The sequence below is a fragment of the Hippocampus guttulatus genome, chromosome 1 (genome assembly GCF_054856545.1).
Source record: "Hippocampus guttulatus isolate MCC_2025c chromosome 1, RoL_Hgut_1.0, whole genome shotgun sequence".
Classification (NCBI taxonomy): Eukaryota; Metazoa; Chordata; class Actinopteri; order Syngnathiformes; family Syngnathidae; genus Hippocampus; species Hippocampus guttulatus.
In genome coordinates this window covers 23,729,386-23,750,573 of record NC_141261.1, presented here as the reverse complement: position 1 = coordinate 23,750,573, position 21,188 = coordinate 23,729,386, and the positions used below count along the sequence as shown (strand labels likewise).

The 21,188-nt window shown below is 44.1% G+C and overlaps 1 protein-coding gene across 1 annotated transcript in view; it reads right to left on the bottom strand.

The window, feature by feature from the left end:
• The window catches only part of wnk3 (WNK lysine deficient protein kinase 3), a 53,940-nt gene that overhangs the window by 17,784 nt on the left and 14,968 nt on the right, over positions 1-21,188 (bottom strand). The window contains exons 3-12 of the mRNA XM_086121209.1: positions 12,429-12,601; positions 11,835-12,055; positions 10,081-10,238; positions 9,893-9,981; positions 9,589-9,808; positions 8,266-8,557; positions 8,072-8,187; positions 6,235-6,396; positions 1,317-4,157; positions 1,043-1,086 (exon numbers count right to left, since the gene is read on the bottom strand). Of these exons, the coding sequence (XP_085977335.1) occupies positions 1,043-1,086; positions 1,317-4,157; positions 6,235-6,396; positions 8,072-8,187; positions 8,266-8,557; positions 9,589-9,808; positions 9,893-9,981; positions 10,081-10,238; positions 11,835-12,055; positions 12,429-12,601 (4,316 nt within the window). The remainder of the gene's footprint in view (positions 1-1,042; positions 1,087-1,316; positions 4,158-6,234; positions 6,397-8,071; positions 8,188-8,265; positions 8,558-9,588; positions 9,809-9,892; positions 9,982-10,080; positions 10,239-11,834; positions 12,056-12,428; positions 12,602-21,188) is intronic.

Here is a 21,188-nt window from a genome sequence, read left to right as displayed (position 1 = left end):
AGGACATTGTATTGGCGAATACAACGGAAAAATATACATACAGTGCTTCCTTGAGATACGAGATTAATTTCTTCCGTGACCGCTATAATGCTTTACGGTAAACTTACACTAATGTAATTATTCAATGAAATATCAACCATTAAAAGTTTTTGCCACATTTCTTTTTTTTTTTTTTTTTTGCTTCAATTCAAAGGACACTGTGCTGCTCTTTCTGATGTGTGGGTTCTGGCCACCTGGGGGCTGTATAGAGAGACACTCAAAGAAGAGTTTCACAATCAGCACAAAAAAGATTGCAGTAATATTACATGTTACCCTCTTCCCAAAGGATAAAGAATATATGCCTGTGAGTCTTGAGGAGTAGTGAGAAGCGCTTGGAGTGCTTTGTAGGTGGAAAATTGCTATACAAGTGAAAGACACATTAACCTAAACTGCCACAAGCATCAAGGCATGATTATTCGTTAGTTTTAAATACACAATGTGTAATTGTTTGTTTTATGTTGAGTTTGACAATTAAATTCAAATGGGTGTTGCAATAAACAGCTTCAAGCCACACACACCCTCCCCCACTATAAGGCGCACTGCTGCTAAGTGCAAAGTGAGCTGAGTTGAGTTGAGTTCACTGCCACCATATAGCACTTGCAACTCAAATTTCTGCAAACATGTCAAAGCAAAAATATGGCTGAAGGACGGCTCATATTTCAGCCCATAAGTCAAATCAGAATGAGTCAGGTCACTCGTATCTCAAGGCACCACTGGATTTGGTTGAAACAAGAAAAAAAAATGTAATGGAGAATACTAAATAATAAGCATACATGCAAATTGAGATTCCTTTGTCATTACGATGACTAGAATGAAGATAGTTTCATTTATCTGATTATGCCTTTTCAATTCATTTCAACAATTCTAACATAAAAGCTTAAAGCATTGCAAGTCACTTTAAGAAATGCTTGAAGCTGCTTTGTATTAAGCTGATACAAACCCTATTTGGATTTTAAAATGCATGATGGTGGGCACACAGAGACACATGTGAGGTCAAACGTACCCAGTTGAGGAAGGGCGGTCTGTATTTGACAGGGGTAGACAATCCTGTGGAATAAATTGATGAAATAAATATAAACACAAAAAGGTACAGCGAACGAACACAAATGACATCAGCGATGAATGTAAGTGAAGCACTAACATATGAACAACTACAGTACTCATTAGGATGAAGAAGTGTTTTGAATACGACACTTTTATATGCCCTCACTCATTCCACCAGCACAATTGCACTGAAATCACACAGTCAAAATCAACTGCAGACATTCTTCCTATACCTGAGAAATGCCGAGCAGGGAAATGTCACAGTCTTGCAGCGAGGCTTGGGGTAGTTTGGGGTCATGACAATTAAGTGAGTCTATAGCAGTGGCAGGTCCAAAGTTTCCTTGCCCCGGTAAAGTGAGCTGGGCCGCTGGTGGCGACGACAGCTCTGGCGCAGGGGTGGCAGGAGGAGGATGGCGGGATGGTAGTGATGGCGGGGGAGGCGTTGGGTGAGAGGGGCTCAGGACTATGTGATGTACGGGGAAGACGGCATGGAGAAGAAGAGGCGCTTCGGCAGCTGGTGCTTGCGCGTGACAATGAGCCTGCTTTTGAATGCATGTCTGGGACTGGGCCTGAATGCTGTTATGTGCGGGAGTGAGTGCAGGCAGCGTGTGCGTTGACTGGAGTTGGGAGGATGATCCGACCCCTGTCGTTGCGCTCCTGTGCAAGGACGGGAGGTTGGTAACGTGGGAATGATGATGATGCGCCGCATTCCAGGGGGCTCGCTGTGCGTCGGGATGCGGAGCAGGCTGACGTTGTGCCGGCAGCTTCGCCTCATCCCTGCCAATCGCGGCCTGACTGAGCGGACATTTTGGCTGGCTCGGAGCCAGGATGGGCTCAACTGGCAACTGGATTAGCGAAGGAGGTGCTGATTGCTGAGCTTGAGAAAATGTCTGTAGCTGCTGTGGCTGGGAGCTTGGCTGAATTGCTGATGAATTTGCGGTGCTTCCTAATGGCTGCTGCTGGTCCAGGACCACTGGAATATCGATTGCAGTGGTAACAATGCATGCAGGCTCTCCCCAAGAATTGAGACTGGCTGTGTTGGCTCCAGCAGACATGGCCACCGGCTGATACTGCAGCACTGGCTGCCGTGTCACATCTATGACATCATGTCTAAGTGACGGGGATCGGTAGTCATTCGGAGGGCCGGACTGAGTGGTCAGAGGGCTAGCCGGAATGTGACTTTGGGCCTGGCTTGGATTTTGTTGCCGAAGCTGAGACTGAAGCATGTCTGGCATTTGAATATCGGGATGAAGAAGAGTCTCCTGCGGTATCTGAGCAGGAATTGTTGTTGCTGGAATCTTGACAGCAGTTTGGCTTTGCTGGCCCATGATCTGAACGTCAGCAGAAGAGTTCTGGCAGTGCGATGGTTGGGACTGGTAGACTGCTGGCTGCAAAGGCTGACCCGGAATGACTGACTGAGCAGACATTTGGGTTGTAGTAGAAGGTGTTGGCTCAGGATAAGCGCTTACAACTTTCTGGGCTTGGATAACAATTTGTGCCTGTCCTTGGGTGGTTACAACCACAGGAACAACACGGGAGTCAATCATGATCTGAGCTGCCTGCGTGGTCGACTGGCTTCCATATTGGAGCGGAACATTGTGGCCATGACTTTGACTTTGTCCTTGCTGGGGGAGCGCCTGAGCTGGGACGATACCTGATCCCACGACTGGGTAACCAAGACGAGTGTGTTGCTGAATCATTTCAGCGTTAGGTGGAAGCCCGAGTGGGATATGAGATTCTCTTGCAAGTGGAGTAGAATACGATTGCTGCTGCATTATCAGTGCAGCTTGTTCGCCCGTGAGCGGGTTATGAGCTACAAACTGAGTGCTGTTTGGTTGAGGGGCGCAGAGCTGAAGCATTTCAGGTTCTTTCTGTTGTATGTGCTGCTCACCGCTGCTTTGAAGAGAAGAGACCGCCTCTTGTTTTTCTGTTTGCTTAAGTTGAACGACGGCAGCTTGGCGCTGTTGCTGCTCTTGAAACTGTTGTTGAAATGGGGTCTTTTGTTGAGGTCTCTCTGTTTGATGTTGTTGAAGCAGAATCTCTTGCCGCTGCTGCAGAAGAACTTGTTGCTGGATTTGTTGCGGCATCAGCTGCGTCTTCTGTTGCTGGTGCTGTAAGACGAGCTGCTGCTGGAGATGCTGTTGTAAGAGAGCTTCTTGTTGTTGTTGTTCTTGTTGAGTCGGCTGGGGCTGCTGATGCACCACCTGCTGTTGCTTCGGTGGCTCCTCGTGTATTCTTTCCATTTGTTGATACAACAGTTCGGGCTGCTGTTGCCCTAAATGGTGTTGTGAATGTGCTTGCTGCGGCATGGCTTGATGCTGCTGTTGAAGAGTAGCTTGTTGCTGATCCAATAAGTGCTTGCGTACAAGGGTCTGCTGGTCCAGTTGCTGCTGCTTTAATTGAGCTTGTTGCTGATCAAGCGGGATAAAATTGTGATGTTGCTCCAGCTGGAAAACTCGCTGCTGCGGTTGTAGTTGTCGCGAGGTTTGCTGTTGCTGCGGTTGGATGGTGGTGATCTGCTCACAAGGGTCCTTCACTGGTTGAGAATGTTCTCCCGGTGGTGGCAACGACAAAGCGTGTTGCACCATACCTACTCTTGCCGCTTGGTCCTGTGGAGCCGGGGGGAGGCTCTGCTGTACACAGATCTGCTGCTGAGGCTCATGTTGATGTTTCAGGACCGCTACAGCTGGAAGGCTCTGTTGAAGCTGTCCTACTGAAGGCTGAGTGGTGCTCAAGTGTTGCTCTGGCAGTGCAAGCTGGCTCTCCATTTGCTGCTGCTGAAGACTGGACTTCTGGCCACCGAGACCACGGTGCTGCAGCTGAACGATGGTCTGTACAGGTTGTGTTTGCTGGGGTGCTGGCTGCTGAACAATGTCAGTGAGCTGCATGGGAGGGGCCTCGGGCTGGGGCTGCTGTGTGAGGGGAACAATAGTCACCACAAGCCCAGCAGGATCGCTGAGTGACATGGATGAAGTGAGAACTTGTGGGGAAACAGAGCTGATGTACGATTGGGAGGGGGCCAGCGACGCTGGGGGGGTGGCTGTTTGAAACACATCTGATGGAAATGATTGTGACTGTGTAGTGATATGACACAATGGTGATTCGTGTTGAAAGAAGCGGGGTGGGGGTAGTGGGGGTGGCGGGGGGGGGGGGGGGAGAAAGTAGTAAACATTAGGTAAGAATAAGCTTGGCCAGAACAATTAACACATTTGATATGACAGGATTTCCCACATTTTTTGAGTGGAGGACCCTCACGTCAAACTCTTCACTAAAACAACTGCAGGTTTAAGGAAGCAAAATTCAAGACTTTTGTAGGACAGCATTCATTATTTTGAGCACTATGAGTTTGCAAGACAGCATGGGCTCAATATTATACCAGAATACTGTACTCATTTTGCGCTCATATTTTGGACACGTTATATACAATTGGGTAAAACAAACATTTGACTGATTACAGTGTACAGTACTGTAGTTACGAATTTGACAACCGGTAATTCTTCACAGCTGTCCAAAGCTTATTGTGTTCAAACCTTTGAAGAGTGGATTTAAGTGTCTTTCCAAGGCATTTTAAGGACCAGCTAACATCCTGTAATAGATGTTCAATTGCTATTTTGTTCAATTACATCTCCACTAAAAACCTGGGGAAATAGCCGTGTAGCATGCAGTCTGAGAGAAAGTGTCAGAGCAGGGGTGCCCATTACGTCGATCCTGATCGACCGGTACAGGTCCCAAGTAGATCCGAGGAGTGTCGAGGAGGAAAACAAACAAACAACCATTTGTGTGTCTTTGTACATGTTAGTAATATATATTTTTTGTGTTAATGTACGCTGCACCCTAATCATCCTATCAGTCTCATTTTCACAAAAAAATATTAAAAAAATAAAATAAAGCAGGTAAATCTTGAATTTACGGTGGCGCGTGATTATGTCACCGGAAGTTGTTAGCACTCAGCAGTCTGCAATTGCAGCTTGTGATCAGAGCTGTTGCGCTCTATCTTTTATCGTCATTATTCTCATTAAGAGTTTGCTTCGTGTACAATTCACCGAGGGCACGGGCAAAGAATAGGAATCTAGGAGGGCCCAGGGAAGCACTTTAAAACGGTACGTGTGAGCTACGATAGTTAACAGGCTGCAAAAGTGCATCGCATGCCTCAGTTTCAGGCTGTTTCTCATCATAGTGTGTGTGTGTGTGTGTGTGTGTGTGTGTGTGTGTGTGTGTGTGTGTGTGTGTGTGTGTGTGTGTGTGCGCGCACGCGTGTCGGTAAGGGTAGATCCAGGGAGTTTAGTTGATCGAAAAGTAGATCTTCGGTCGAAAAGGTTTGGGCACCCCTGTGTCAGAGGATCATAGAAATCATCTGGTAGAGTCATCAAGAGAAGGACGGTTAAGGAAGGGGACACTATGCATAGCTTTGTTTGGATGAACTGTGATTTGTTTGGTTTTCAGATGAAACAACTTGCAAACGATTAAAAACAGAAAAACAAAAGAATTGACAAAAAGTAAACTTACAATTTTAGATAATTTGTTCTCCTCAGTATTAGCCAAAAGTATGATGTATAAAATGTAAAAAAAAAAAAACAAAACGCAAAAATAAATAAATAAATAAATGAGTCAGGAGACATCCTGACTTGTTTTTCAATTGATTTAAAAAAATTAAAAAAATTAATATTTAATGCCTAAAGGCAGTAAATAAAAGACTACCAAAAATAATTTATTCTCAACAAGCAAAGCAAAATCTGCTGGCGCAGCAGGATAGATGCTAAACAAGAAAAAGTGCCAAAAAACAAAGAGGTCTGCTTGTGAGTCAGGAGACTGATGCAACAAGGACAATGGCCAGACTGGGACCGATAGAAACCAGGGAGCTCACGACACGCAAACTAACAAAACAACAAGGAACAGATGGAAACAAAACCGAGCAAGTAGACATGAAATCAACAAGAGACATAGGGAAACAAGAAAAACATTCAACAAGATGAAACATGATCAAAGCAATACTACAGTCCACCAATGTATAGAAGACGACAGAATCAAGTTATGAAGATACGAACCCTGATCGAGACGACAGTGGAGTGCTGCAGCAACTCCAAACTGATTACAAGTTTGAGTTATCGCTCCTTTCCCCTAAAAATACTGCTGAGCTATATTTGGCGATACCTGTTGAACCACGGCAGTAGGCTGGAGGAAGGTCTGAGCAACAGGCGGGCCTCTGCTTTGAGCGATGCTGGACAAAGTGACACTCTGGCCACCTGGCAAGCTTGGAACAGCTCCACTCTCACCAACTGGGAGCCTCGGAGGATTAGCCAGTACGGCGGTACACTACAGACCAATCAAATGGAGGATGAGCAATTACATTTAACCCATTCAGTACCAACCAATTCTGGACCAAGTCTGAAAAGACGTTTAAAAACGTCTTTGGGAGTGAATGAACAAAAGCGATACAGGGATCCCCCGTGAAACATCTAAACACATTAGGTAAATACATCGTAAACATTTTAACACAAAAAATGCTATCATAAAGTTAATAGAAAATACTCGACATATTAGAGCACCCTTCCTCAACTGGCGGACCGCGATCCACGACCGGACCGCCGACCTCCTCTGTCCCGACCCTCGGCAAATTGTATAAAATAATAAATTAAAAAGTGATTTTTACGTTATACATTTTATATTTTTGGACTATAATCTGCGCATTGCCGCGATCGCTTGTTAAAATTATCTGTTGTATTCTTTGCGTGCACTAACAGATGTAATGCAGAGGACCGCAGCAGCGCAACTTTGTGTGTATAATGTTTGACTAACTGGAGACCCTGGCTGAGCAGGGCATGTCGGCGATAACGATGCGCTGATTGGCTCCTCTGAACTGAAGGTGTGTCCATACATAAGCGTTAGCAAGCGTCTATCCCAATAGACACGCATTCAAAATGGATGATTGTGTCAGGAAACAGACGCATGCGCGACGCCACAGTGTGCTCACAGCTTCAGCCCAGGAGAGCCGCACACAGACAATTAGACAAGACGAATCGTGGGAGATTTCGATTGTGTGCAGTTTTGCTCCCGTCTACCTTTGCAGCTGTTTAACAGCAGAACACCGCAACATGGTAAATGAACATCACAATGGCGTCCTCAAATAATATTTGCATGCCTCAGACATTGCATTCACCTTCAGTGGAAGAACAGCACTGCACATTCCTGTGCTCCCTTGTGTCAGTATCTAAAATGGTTCTTAACTCCTCTTCTGATATATTTTTCAGTGATTTCAGAGGGGATGTGAAAAGGGGAATTGTACAAATGAAAAGGATATTTTTGTTTTCATGTTTAGTATTTATTTTGGTAAAATTTGTATTTTGTTTTGTTTTTATTAAATTAAGGGGAAAAAAGACAACTACTGTTTAACAAAGTTAAAGTAAAAATGTCTTATTTCCCTAAAAGGGCTATTTCTATTATTAAGCAGGCACAACATAACAAAATAAAATAGTTCCTGTGCCTCAACACAATACCTCTCATTATTTGCTATGTACTGGCAAAGTGAATAATTGTTATTATCATGCACCCCATTATTGGTTGGTTGTGAGGAGTGTTGATTTGTATAAGCTTGGCTTGACCATACTAAATGGGCATATAGCCCTGCTCCCCATGACCGCCGTGCATGGGACCGGACCTTGGTCTTATTAAAAAAAAGAAAAGTGGACCTACAGCATTTCTAGTTGAGGACCACTGTATTAGAGTTTGCGCATGCATGCATGTTCCTTTATGACTGTGGCTCCCCTTTCCCACATGTGAGGGTATTAACGGTAAGTATAGTGATGCCTTAAGTGCGTTTAATTTTTTTGGTGACCATGTTGGAAACATTTGTATTCCGAATCACCTTTCCCCACTGAAATGAATGAGAATGTGCAATGTAGCGGAGCTGCGATATAGCGGGGAATATTTGTGATCTACATATAATTGGTGCCATTTACAAGTGAGCCCAAATGACGTGTGTGATACATACAGAAGTAGCGATGGGCTCAGAAGTCTGCGGGGGAGCTAATGATTCCCCCAACTGAGAGTGTGACTGGCTCTGTCCGCTAGCATATGACTCACAGCTGGCAGACCCGAGACTTTCCCCTAACAAGTCCAGAGAATGAAAAGAAACTTAGCATGTCTTCAGGGTCGAGATGAAGTGCATTCTGGTTTCTACTTTACCTGGCAGGCATAGCGTTGCCCCTCTGACAACATGCTGGTCCAGTTCAGGCAGGTTGTCAGATTCCTGCCCACCTCGTCCAGCTGTTCCGCCCCCCATTAATGATGGGCTGGATGAATGGGGCAAAGCGTAGGAAGTTAGAGTGGAGTCGCGTCTTTCTTCAAATCCCTGCTGCTGTTGCTGGAGCAGCTGTTGCTGCCGTCTCTCCCGTGACTTCTTTATCAGATTGACTCTGTCGCGAATTGATTTGCCCACCACCTTGGCATCACTCTCATGGAAGAAGCCCGACTTTACCTGTGACAAGAAACACAGAGAGAGAGAGAGAGAGAGAAAGAGAGAGAGACAAAGATGTATAATTTGTCTTGAAGAGAGCAAGGAGGAATCCGATATTGACCTATTCTATACAGTTGTCCCACGAAGCCCGAGGAATAAAAGTCTGGCTTTTGACCAAAATGTTGGTAAAAATATGATGCATAGTTGAAATATTTGGGGGTTGGAATTGTCCTCACAGCTGACGTCGTCATATCACAGCACCAGTCAGTGAACCTGACTAGGCCTCAGTTGTGGATTCTAGTACTGTATTGTGAGCTGATGGCCTCTTCAGCCAATGTTCCCTCCAACTTTCCATGCAACTGAGCATTCACACAAAGTCCCTGAGCATCCCTTGCGCCACGGTGAGCAACATCAGACATGCAAGTGGCGGCCAAGCCGGTATCAAATCTGTCCAAAACCTCACAAGTTAAACACTCAACAAGAAAATGCAAAACAGCTCCTTCCACCATCATATCCTATCTGTGTCTACAACCTGTTATATAAATAATCATCTAACATGTTAGTTTAACACAGTGGTATCATGTGTATATGTTGAAATTAAGTAAATCCAATGAGTTTTGTTTTGTTTTTTGTCTCCACACACCCTCCTGGCGCGCTGTTCAAAACAGGAAATGTGTAAGTGGAGATTGACCTAAAGAGTCAAAAAGAGCAACTCTCAACTACCAAGATTACCTTCAACAATAAAAACAGAGGGTGACTTTCAACCATCGTGTTTAATAGTGTAGAGTGTTAAACTGTGTTACGGGAGCATTAAAAACAAGCACTTGCCCAAATGCGACCAGATGATGATAATGGATACTTGCAAATCAGGATGGCATATTATAAACAGGTACAGACAAACAAATCATTTTTACGGTTGAATCGAAGGGGAGTATTCTCCACAGGTGCGTATTATTCAAAGGATTTTACGACTCAGTTGGATTACAGTCCACCTTTGAGCAAACACAAATTAGCCATTTTTTTTCAGGGTCAAGTACTGTCGGGTGTCTCACCATCTCAAGAGCCACTTCCTCAGCACTGTCATTCTCCAGGTCGTAGCTAAACTCGATGGCCTCGTTATCTTTGTGTTTCCCCTTCAGTTTTTTGGGCTCATCAACCCAAATCCGTAGAGCCAAACAGTCCTGGGTGCCATTGTCTTCCTCTGCCAATTCCACGCGGACCCCCGTGTCTTCACCGAAGAACGCGTGGTTCAGCAAGTCTCGGATGGACAGCCTGCGCATGCATGGAAAGATTGGATAGCAATAAAGAAAGCAAGAAATTTTCTGGGTCTGGCTTGAAAACAAGAATCCTGCTTACCGCTGGCTTTTATTCTGACGAATACACCCTTCAATAATCTCTTTTATCTCGGGGTCATTCACTTTATCAAAGCTGGCTGGTTTTATACCCTGCAGAAAGGCATGCAGGAAATAGTTTCAGAAAGCTATTCACAAAATGATCACTTCAACACCTGACCTGCTTGTTTCACTCGTGCCAAATTGACTCACGCTTGTAACTTTGCGATAAATCTGAGCGGCATTTTGGCACTCGGAGTAAGGGTATTCGGAAGTTGCCATCTCCAGCATGCACATTCCAAAGGCGTAGACATCCACAGACTCGTCGTAATGCTCCTCATACATCTCTGGAGCCATGAACTCGGGGGTTCCTGTTCAAGCACAACAGATAATTGCAGCTTCATCCCTATGGATGGTTAACAAAGACGCTCCTTTTTAGGGGATGGACCGATTTGGGTCGGTAATACAGAGAACCCATTCACGTGAAATCAAATGCTGCCACCTTTCGATTCAGAAGAGCGCACAACTGTGCGGCAGTAGAAGAGTTATCGAATTTCCATTTGAACGCAGCATTGCCATATCTAGGTTTTTCATATGGGTGAAATAACCGAAGCATTTTGTACCACATCGGGTGCATTCAAATGATGAATTCGATGCCAACAATTATTTGCGTGGGTCTCGTTCACGTCCTCTTCTGTCAATATTTTTTGCTATATTTACTGTAAGTCCAGGGTGAATTCAAAGTGATGGCACAGCTTGGGGTACCTTGCGTCCTTGAAAAACAACTGCATGAGGAACAAACACTAATACAATTATGATTTACTGTTTCACTTCATTCCTTGTGGTGTTCTTTGATTTGCACTTGGGCTTGTGTAATTAATTATCGTTTTGGATTAATTATACTTTGTTCATTGTACAATGTTATACGCATTATCCGAACTCCTTCCTGGGTTAAATCAATTATTATTTCTTTTGCAAACAACAGGAAAAAAAACGTCCTGAAAATTGGCACCATCGAGTACCGGGATCGATTCCCAGGTACAGAGAATCTGAACCGAACAGATTGAACGGTGAACGGTACCCATCCCTGTTCATCCCTATTAGAGCCCAATCAGGCAGATTAGGCAGTCAAATTGTCACCGATGTATTGTATTTTTTGCTGCGCTGAGATTTTGTTGCGCTGTTCCCGTGGGTCTGTACTGGCCGCACCCTGTAACTGTGTGCTCGGGCCCCTCCCCTCCAATGCGCAGACCGGCGAATTGCAGCACAGTTCTCTCATTCACACAGGTTGAAGACAAGAGAACGTTTTTTCAAATCTAATACTAAACTGTGAGTTTGTAAAACAAGACAAAAACATTCTTGGGAATCATGCTTTGAAGCGTGTGAAATGCCATACTAGTCAGCCCCCATTTGACTATTAGTATTTCTTAATTATAGACCTGTACTGTTCATAAATGCATGGTATGCTGTACAGGCTTTTCACTCTAAGCTTGAGGAAGTGCTGCACACATACATTTTAGAGCAGGGGTCACCAACCTTTTTGAGAGTGAGAGGTCCTTCATGTGTCCTGATTGTGTGAAGGGCTACCAAATTGATACACATGTATAATAACATTTGTACAAATTACATTTAATAATATGAGAATGTGTTATTTTTAATACTTAATGATTTTAATTTTCAGGCTCTGATCATCTTAAAGATGTCTCACAATACTGTCCGTGTTTGCATTTTTAAATCATAATTTCTACTAGCAAATCACAATCCTAGCACTGGCAGCCCGTCAGTGCTAGGATTGGTGTGGTCCTCATGGGCTACCTGGTAGCTGTGGGCACCACGTTGGTGACCCCTGTTTTAGAGCGTCTGTCAATACTCATCTAAAGTATACACTTTGGGCACTTCATATTTATGGCCCCTAACTTGTGCTGATCTAGCAACCACACAAGCATTGATTCCCAAATGAAGCCTACCGATGACACTTTTGGCAAACGAAGTCCTCATGAGGGTTGCAAGCCCCAGATCGCCTATTTTTACGGAACCAGTGGGGCCCGTGATGAAGATGTTGTCACATTTGAGATCCCTGTGCACAATGGGAGGGGTTCTGGTGTGCAGGAAATGAAGACCCTTCAGGATTTGCCGACACCAGCTCCTCAGCACCTTGGGCTTCATCACCTTAAAACGCTTCAGGTACCTGCACACAGAGACCCTTTCAGAAATATCGACATGGCAAATATTGCACAGAAAATGGAAAGGTAGAGACAAATGAGGAAAATAACATCCACTCAGCATAAAAGTAACATTTCAAAGACATGTTCATCTACTTTCCAATGAATGGTGTTGTGCGTGCTCCCTGTTTCTTTAACGCAAATGCAAAAGAATAAACGTGGTTACCTTTGACACCGGAAGGCAACTATTCATATCTTTGCAAAGGGTTCATTTTCATACGTTTAATGAAATGGCCACTGAATAAGAAATAATACAGTAGTTGATTTTAGATGAAAAAACATGACACCGTAATATGCTGTCGTGACAAGTGATAAGTGATAGCAAGAGGCTGCACCAACGTTTTGAGTGTTCCCGAGGTCATGAGTTCAGTGACGAGGACGATGCACTTCTTGCCACGGAGTACAGACTCCCACGAGTCGTAGAAGCGCACAATGTTGGGATGCTGGAGCCCCTTCAACATTTCCGCTTCTTCCTTGAAGCGCTGCTGCTCCGCCTTGGTCAGCTTGCGGTCCTGAGAGGAAGGCGACACGCGGATGACATGGATTGCAATCCATAACATTTGAACCCAATTCCCCTTCCCTCCAGCAGCGATGTCTTGACTAAGTTAAAAAGAATGGAAGGAGGAGGGGCACGCTTAACCTTGTGATTTACCATCAAACCAATTCAACACACTAAGTACAAATGCATTGGATGTAAAAAGTCTACACACCTCTGACCCAATGCCAGGTTTTTGCGATATAGAAAAATCAGATAGAGATAACTGATTTCAAAACTTTTTCCACCATCGATGTGACCTAGAATTTGTACAACTCAGTCGAGTAAAATTAAATTATGCAAAAATCAAACAATAACAATTTGGCATTTATAGCCATAGACTACCAAAAAAAATCATCAGATGAACTTCCTTAATATACCTAACACTGTTGGATGGGAGCCTCCCATGTCTCAATTTCATATTTTTTTCACAAATCTAAACTATTGGTCAATCCCCACGTGGGTCTGTTACTTTGACAAAGCATTAACAAAGTCTTGAAAATGGCTTTCTCTGCTTTTTTTGATGATGCAATAGTAAAGGCTCAACAACCATGCAGTTTTGGGGGGTTTCTGAAAAGTTACCGAGATGCAAGCAGCATATTTGTTCACAACATCGAGTGCAAGATTACATCACAGACGCAGGGACTGTGTAAATGGAGTCATGCATGAATTTACAATGGAAGCGGGAGACTTGTTGGTATTTGGAAAACGTGGACATTTCCACAGCGCCATAAGGTGAAAATGCATTGAACTGACATTTTAAAGATCATCTTAATTGTATACGTAATGTCTCACATAACAGTAATGGTAGGATTAATTGCTGATCTTTTTGTCACACAGCATCAGCTCTATCTTGTCATGACGATGCACTGATTTGGAAGGCCTCTAGATGCCAGCAGCCACACGGTGTTGCACCAGTCCCGAGGTGGCACTTTAAGGTTTTGTTCCAACACATTTGTGTCCACTAAAGAGGATGGGGCAGGTATCCAATCTACTCACACGATGGCAACAATTATTGGGAAAAGTGATGTTCCGTTTACTTGAAAGATGCAATTTGTAGGGCACACTGAGCACCCCCCCCCCCCAACCCCCAATAAACAAAGGAAGGGCCCTTTTTTATCAAGTGCAACTACCCCGGATGTCAAGTCAAAAGAGCACTACGTTGATGAATATGAGGACGAGGTCATGACAATATTTTAATGCAAATCCATCAACCACTGCTGTCAAAGCATTTGAAATGTCGCAAGAAATCCCAACATGTGCGCTGTTCTATTTTTAGATGTCTCACAAGCAGCCGTTGTTGACTGATTAATCCGTGAGTACAGAATCCAAAGAATTTCAGCTCATTGGTCAAGGGCTCAAATGTCAGACATTTGTGAATAGTCTTATGATAATGAAGTGCATTTTCCACCGCTATTGTAAGCACCAAAATCCAGCAGACATATACTCAGAATAAGTAAGAGGCAGATGTACAGCAGCACTCGTGTCATAAACAGGCCTCCCTAAAAATAGACGTCGCTGTAATCGAAAAGCTTTCCACCGATCAATGATATCATTTCTTTAGCCAGGTTTAAACAAGTCTAGCAAAGGAGGCGCCCACAAAAGAGGTCTGAACTGACTGTAATGTAATACAGGAATGACTCGCTTCCACATTTCCTCCTTTGTATGCTTCATTTTGGTCATTTCATTCAAAATGCATTCAGTCTCCTTTTGTGGAAGTACTGCTGGAAACAGTGCAGCGCTGCTCTCCAAATTGGAAAGTCGCTTCAACAGAAAGCCAGGCTGCTCTTTGTTGCACTATTTATGGTGAAGAATACGTCGCAGCTCACCATCACTCTTGGCCTCAGCAACTACCTTAGGTAACGCTTGTGTAAATGTGGCTGCCTAAGTTCAAATGCGTCAAAACTGCCTGTCCCCCCCACCTGCGATCATCTTTTAGTCGTTTTGTCAGTGATTGCCACACCCGTTTGGGTGCTTGTGACCACTGAGCGCCTTGCCAGTCAAAGCATGATCCCGACTGTCAAGCTCAAGACGAGACAAGAGCGTTCGACTGCCGCCTCAGCCTTTACAGTACTGCGGCTCCCTTGTGCAGCATCAGGCCGTCTTTGAGTCTGCGCAGTTCACACAGAGTTCAACTCTGACGAGACAGACTTGCAGAAAACGTTCTCCCCCATCCGCATCCAACTGCTGCTGTAAAATGAAATCAAATATTTGGCACCATCTTTTTGTTAATGGATGACCTTTTTTATGTTGTGGATAATGAGACATCTGCCTGAGCAGGCCAAACTATACGCGCATATGGCAGCCTCAGAACATACCCGGGAGAAGTTGAGGGGCTGTGCGACAACGCACCCTGATGGCTTTTCGGCAGATGAGGTCAGTGCTTGTGAGCACTAAAACGTCTATTTTGGAAAATACTGTGTGAGTTATGAGATGTCATCAGCATACAGAGGGATACTTGTGGGTTCCATGTTTATGTTGATCGTCATGTGAATTAGTAACATGAGAAGATAAACAAGGCAAGTTCATACAAGAGAAGCTTTGTTCTTAAGTCCCTGGTCCAATTATGGTGCATTTGATTCCGTAATGTGCAAGTAAGCATCCGGCATTTGGCAACCCAAGGTGGCGGGTGGTTGGGATTAGATTACTGTAAACCACGACAGCGCTCAGTAACAAGATAGAAAACTGGAAAAGGGCTGGCCCACATGCCAGATTAGAAGGCCAGGCCACTAGGTCAAGTTCACTAAGTATGTGAACTGGAATAACGATCTCAAGGGCCCATTGTGCATTGATTGAATTTGCTCAACAAATCTGTCACTAATCTAATTGTCTCTGGCTCTTCAATGCGATTTTATATTGATTCTTGCAGTATACAAGTTTTCATATACCAATATTAATTTAAAAAATAAAAATAAAATACATCGGCCTCACAGTGCAGAGGTGCAGAGTTTGATTCCGGCTCCGGTCTTCCTATGTGGACTTTGCATGTTCTCCCCGGGTACTCCAGTTTCCTCCCACATTCCAAAAATACGTATGGCAGGTTGATTAGGCACTCCAAATTGGAGGTGTGATTGGGAGCGCGAATGGTTGTTCGTCTCTGTAAGGGTCGTGCGACTGACTGACTGACGACCAGTTCAGGGTGTAGTCTGCCTTCCGCCCTAAATCAGCTGGGATAGGCTCCAGCACCTCGAGCATGAGCGGTGTTGAAAAATGGATGAAACCAACGGTGTGTGATTCTTTAATTTGGGGATATCAACTCAACCAGACAAATGGGCTGCAGGTTTTCCACAACAAGAAGTATTCATTTGATCACATTACACTGTGAGGAAGCCTTACAAGCATGCATGATAGTAAGGCTGGGGGAGTATCTTGTGAAGAATGAAATGGATACAAATAAAAAGGTGCCATCCTGTTAGATACACCAGTAGTAGTGATACAGAGTGTGACCTTGGTTGTCCTATGCTTTGGCTTTTCAGTCCTCACCAGCACCGATGAACATTCAGGGTATGGACATAGAGAGGGTGACCTCCTACAAGTACCTAGGTGTTCTTCTAAACAACAAACTGGACTGGTCTACTAACACGGACACCCTGATTAGGAAAGGACAGAGTCTTCCTACTCAGGAAACTGAGGTCTTTTGGGGTTCAGGGGTCACTCCTTAAGACTTTCTATAACTCGGTGGTGGCCTCGGCCATCCATTATGGCATTGACTGCTGGTCAGGCAGCATCTCGGCCCGGGACAGAAAGAGACTGGAGCGACTGGTCAGGAGGGCCACTTCTGTCCTGGGCTGCTCCCCCGACACTCTGGAGGAGGTGGGCAACAGGAGGATGCTAACTAAGCTAAAAGCTATGATGGACAGTCCCTCCCACCCCCTCCAGCCCGCCCTGACAGCACTAGGTAGCTCCTTCAGCCAGAGACTGTTACACCCGCGCTGCAAGAAGGAGAGATACCGCCGCTCGTTCCTACCGACTGCTGTCAGGCTGCTGAATTTAAAAAAAATTAATTAAATGATGTGAAAAACAATTGTAAATAGCACTGCAACCTTATCCATATTTGTATTTACATTGCACTTAATTGAACGGTGTTTGGGTTTTTTCTTCTTTCTTCTTTCTACCCACAATCTTGCTGCTGTAGACTGTAAATTTCCCCAGTGTGGGACAAATAAAGGATATCTTATCTTTTGACCATACCCCCAAATTTTGTCCCAGTTTTCGTGGTTGAAAAAATTCATTTGCCTGCATAAAACAGCAACTCATTTCCTGCAATTAAGTGAGGAACTCAAGGCCTGGATGTCACTGAATTTCTTGAATTTGAATGAATAATTAACAGATGTGATGGTGTTTGGTCCCAATGAGCCTTGTACATCCCAACCTGCCGTCTTGTCCAAAGCAAATTGTGTCGAATTTGGGTTTTAATTTGAACGGTAATTTTAAATTGCACCGTAAAAATTGGTGCTGTCTCCTTTTCATTTCAGGCAGCTAGCTTCCTGCACTCAACAGTAATCAATATCTTTGTTGTTTGGACTACTGTAATACACTTTATTTTGGAGTCAGCCAGCTCAACCTCAAGTGGGTCCAGTTGCTCCAAAATGCTGCTGCTTTCCGACAAACTAGAGCTTGTAGGAGGGAGTACAAAGCTCTAACTCTGGCTCCCTGTACATTTTAAAGTCAAATTTGTATTCATTATGCAGCGCTTTGTTTAAAGTGCGTGCCCTATAAATAAAACTGAGTTGAGTTATTGAGTGTGACTGCTTAATAAACCGCAGTGGGACCAAATAAAGTTCTACGAGTGCCCTGCGATTGGCTGGCAACCAGTCCAGGGTCTACCCCGCCTACTGTCCAAAGACAGCTGGGATAGGCTCCGGCGCGCCCCGCAACCCTTGTGAGGCTAAGCAGATCGGAAAATGGATGGATGGATGGGTTCGCAAGCTCCAGGCTTTGGGCTGTCCAAATATGTCAGGTCCGTTTGGATCGATTGGGTTCAGCTACAGTGCATTGTATTTTGTTACTAAATGTAGGCTTTCATCAATACTATGTGACCAGATGACCTCAACTAATGCAAATGGTTCCTGGGTGATCAGAACCAAATGTTGTTGTCTCTTGCAGCCGAGTCATACTGGAGGGGTGATCCGTCCATCCTTCAAGGATCCCCCCCCCCCCCCCTCCTTAAATAGGATTTTCTGTTTCTGGATGGGAGGTCTAAACCAGGGGATGTCATTCATTTTTGTGAACTTTGTGGGCCTGTGAAGCCCTTTGACACACTTTCGTGGGCTGTAATAAAGTCGACTTGAGAACCAACAAAATTAATCTCATACTTGTATTCTCTATCTTCTTAGCTTTAGCTTCTTGTCACAGATTTTTATCCACACCAAATCAGCAATAAAACCAAAAATATATTCTCTTGTAAACAAGAAGCCTTTTGAGAACTTTTCTGCCAAAGCATTTTTTTGGAGAGCACGAGGTGCAGATTACACGATGACAAAACTAATCCATGTACTTAATGGCCTTAAAGGGAGTGTACAGTATGAGCTGTGTTGAGCTGCTCTGGTCTGGGACAGCTGGGTTGAACCAGTCTGCTTTCTGCTGCCGCTGGTATGCTGTCTGTGCAGGGCTTTTGTTCCAGCCTGACAGGTCCCCGCTGTAATTAACTCCCTGGATCACCCTGCATGCTTACTCACACGTACAGAAATTATGGATAGCGAGAAAGGGAAATGGGGCAAGGCTGACAGGCAGACACATAACCGGAGCATACATTTTGTTGAAAAAGATTTTCTGCAACTGAAAAATGTTCGCCACCAGCTTGCATGACTAAAACCTCTTCTGCCATTTCTTTCTGTACATTCTTTTGGTGGGTTGCAAATACTTTTTATGCATACTGCCAATATTCCCTCTAAGATGCGCACGAGAGCGGTTTCGCACAGCTCTCACTCTCACACGGTGAAGTGGGCACACATTTTTTCATTTCCACCCCAGTCTACAAATCTACAAACAGGACACCACACCATTCCCTCTTGCCCTGTTTCAGTAGTTTCAGTCGTGCGACCGAGGGTGCACACTCAGTTGTTCTACTATAGTATGAATCATACGGTGACAAACTCACACTAACCACTGACATGAAATTGCAGGCAACTCGCGAGCCACTCCATTCAGGAAGTCCAAATATGGGTTTAGTTTGCGAGCCCCTTAAAAGAGTCCTGTATGCTAAAGTAGAAGTACGAAACTAAGGCTGACTTTATTTGTGTCACAAATCTGTATTCAGTGATTTGTTCTACTTTGATATATAGGTGGTTTGAATTTTTTGGGATAACATATCAATATCATGTAACTTGCTATGATCCGAGGTTTTAGACAGGTGTGATACTGGTTTGGCCATCGTGTGCATGTCTGACGTTGCTCATTGTGGTCCAAGGGATGCTCAGGGAGGTTGTGTGAATGCTCAGACACATGGAAAAATGGAGGGAACATTGATTACCGCCACATTATGGCCAGCAGCGGTACTCAAAGCCAACACTTTGAATTTCCCATTCAAACAGTTTTTGTTACACCCTGAAATTATGGTTTGAAAGCCAGTTGAATAAAAATTTTACCAGCATCTTCTTCAAGGGCATATCCACTGATGGAAAATGTAAAGGTGACATTTGACTCTCCTGTTCTCTGCCTGTGGAATTTCACAAAAAGAGGGAGAAGAAATACTGTAAGAGCAAAGGTGTCAGTACCATGAACTTTAATTGCTACTCCTTCATGCGGGGTTTCCCCCTGTCTTCCGCATCTTTGTAGACAGAGGAAGATAAGCAAGGTGCTCTCACGAAAAGCATCAACTTGTAAATGGTCTTCATTACATTATGTAATCCTTTGTTAGTTGTCCGCATCACTGTGAGTTAATTATAATTTTGCTGTCATCAATCTGGCTCGCCCAAGCACTCATCCAAATGTCACTGTGCTTTGGAAGGACTTTGGTAATCAAGAGTAAATGGTGCAGCTCATGTGGCCAGAGTGTTGTAGTCAATGTGGCGCTGGATCCAACAGAACCAAGCCTTGCTGTGTGTGTGTGTGTGCGTGCGTATGTGCGTGCGCTTGAGTTGCCCCACTGTAAGAATTAGCTCAGCAACAACTCCCTGGGAGGATGCCATCGTAATCCTCCATTTGCCACTCCGTCTTTCAGCTTTTTTTCTTCTCACTGTTGTACTGTTTCTCTCACACTCTCAATGTGTTTTCTCTTTCCCAACATCCTGCCAACAGAATACTTTACATGAGACTAGAAAGTCATTTAAAACAGGCGCTTTCCAACCAACTCTTATATAAGTGACAATACACGCTCGCAGCAAAAGCCACAGGCAGAGTTTACTCATTGATGCTGGCTGAAATTAAGTCTAGCAAGGTGTGCTGAAGCCAATTATTTTGCGAGATGCTGAGACGGTCCAGTTTTCACTTCCACGTGGCTTATCAAAAGGTTTGTGGGCATAAAAAGCTGATGTAGCAATCAACATTTTCACTCATGGCTCCTTCTTGTCAAATCGTTCAAACAATTACATCAGATGGTGTTTCCAAAAATGCTGCTCAAAAGAGATTGAGAATCCTTTCAAGCAGGAAGTAGCAACTTACTGGAATCAATGCGGTAACAGGGTTTACAAGGTTGAAAATAGGCAACGCTTGTGTTCAGTCATCGGCGTGCAACGATCATGACAGTGAAACACACACTGCACAAAAGGTACTTTGGAGTCTTTTCTGCTTAGAATACGTACATCACAAACACCTCTGGTGGCTATTCTACCACCACGAAATGGAAAACCTGTCACACAAAGCCAAAGAAAGAGCAAAGATTTAATCCACTGATTCTGGTTAAACTGAGGTCAAGTGGTGTGTGCTGATGGATCACAAGACACGATGTGTCAGTTGAGCGTCGGTTTACTCTCTTTGTGTTAAGAGCTTATTTTGGCAAAAGGTCAATTGATCTCACACTGAAATTAGACTATAATTTTAAAAGAACTAATGAATCGTTTTCTTTGTATGATTCTTGTAACGTTATTGTTTTTGTTTTTTTAAGCTATGGGCTGGGTCTCTACTGTGGTGAAAGTACAACAATCTGTGTAGAATGAGGGTCGGGTTTATGATATTTTATGTCTTTAAAATTCAAGCTGGCTGCTAGTTGCCAGTCTAAAAGTGATGTGGAGGATAAGCACCAAACCAAACGCACAAAGCCAGTAGTCAAATGAGGGCGGCTGCAACAACACTGCCTTCTATTGTACTTTTGATTCTCCTCCGCAAGAATGTCTCCCACTACTCATGTTAACTACATGTTCCAATGTCTACATTATGCTGCAGCTTTCATTTGCATCTCTTGCTTCATGACATGAGCCAGGCAACAATGCTTGCGTTTGGTTTGTGTCTCATGGTCAAAGTGCCCCAAACGATGTATTCATCATGGCTAAAAAAAGGTTAAAAATAAGGTCCCTTTTTAACTATAAATGAATAGAAAAGACACTTGTGAAACAGCACTAAGCTTAAGAAAAAATTGTCGTGGACCTCCTTGACACCCTGAAGTCCTCTTTGGCATGCTGGGATGT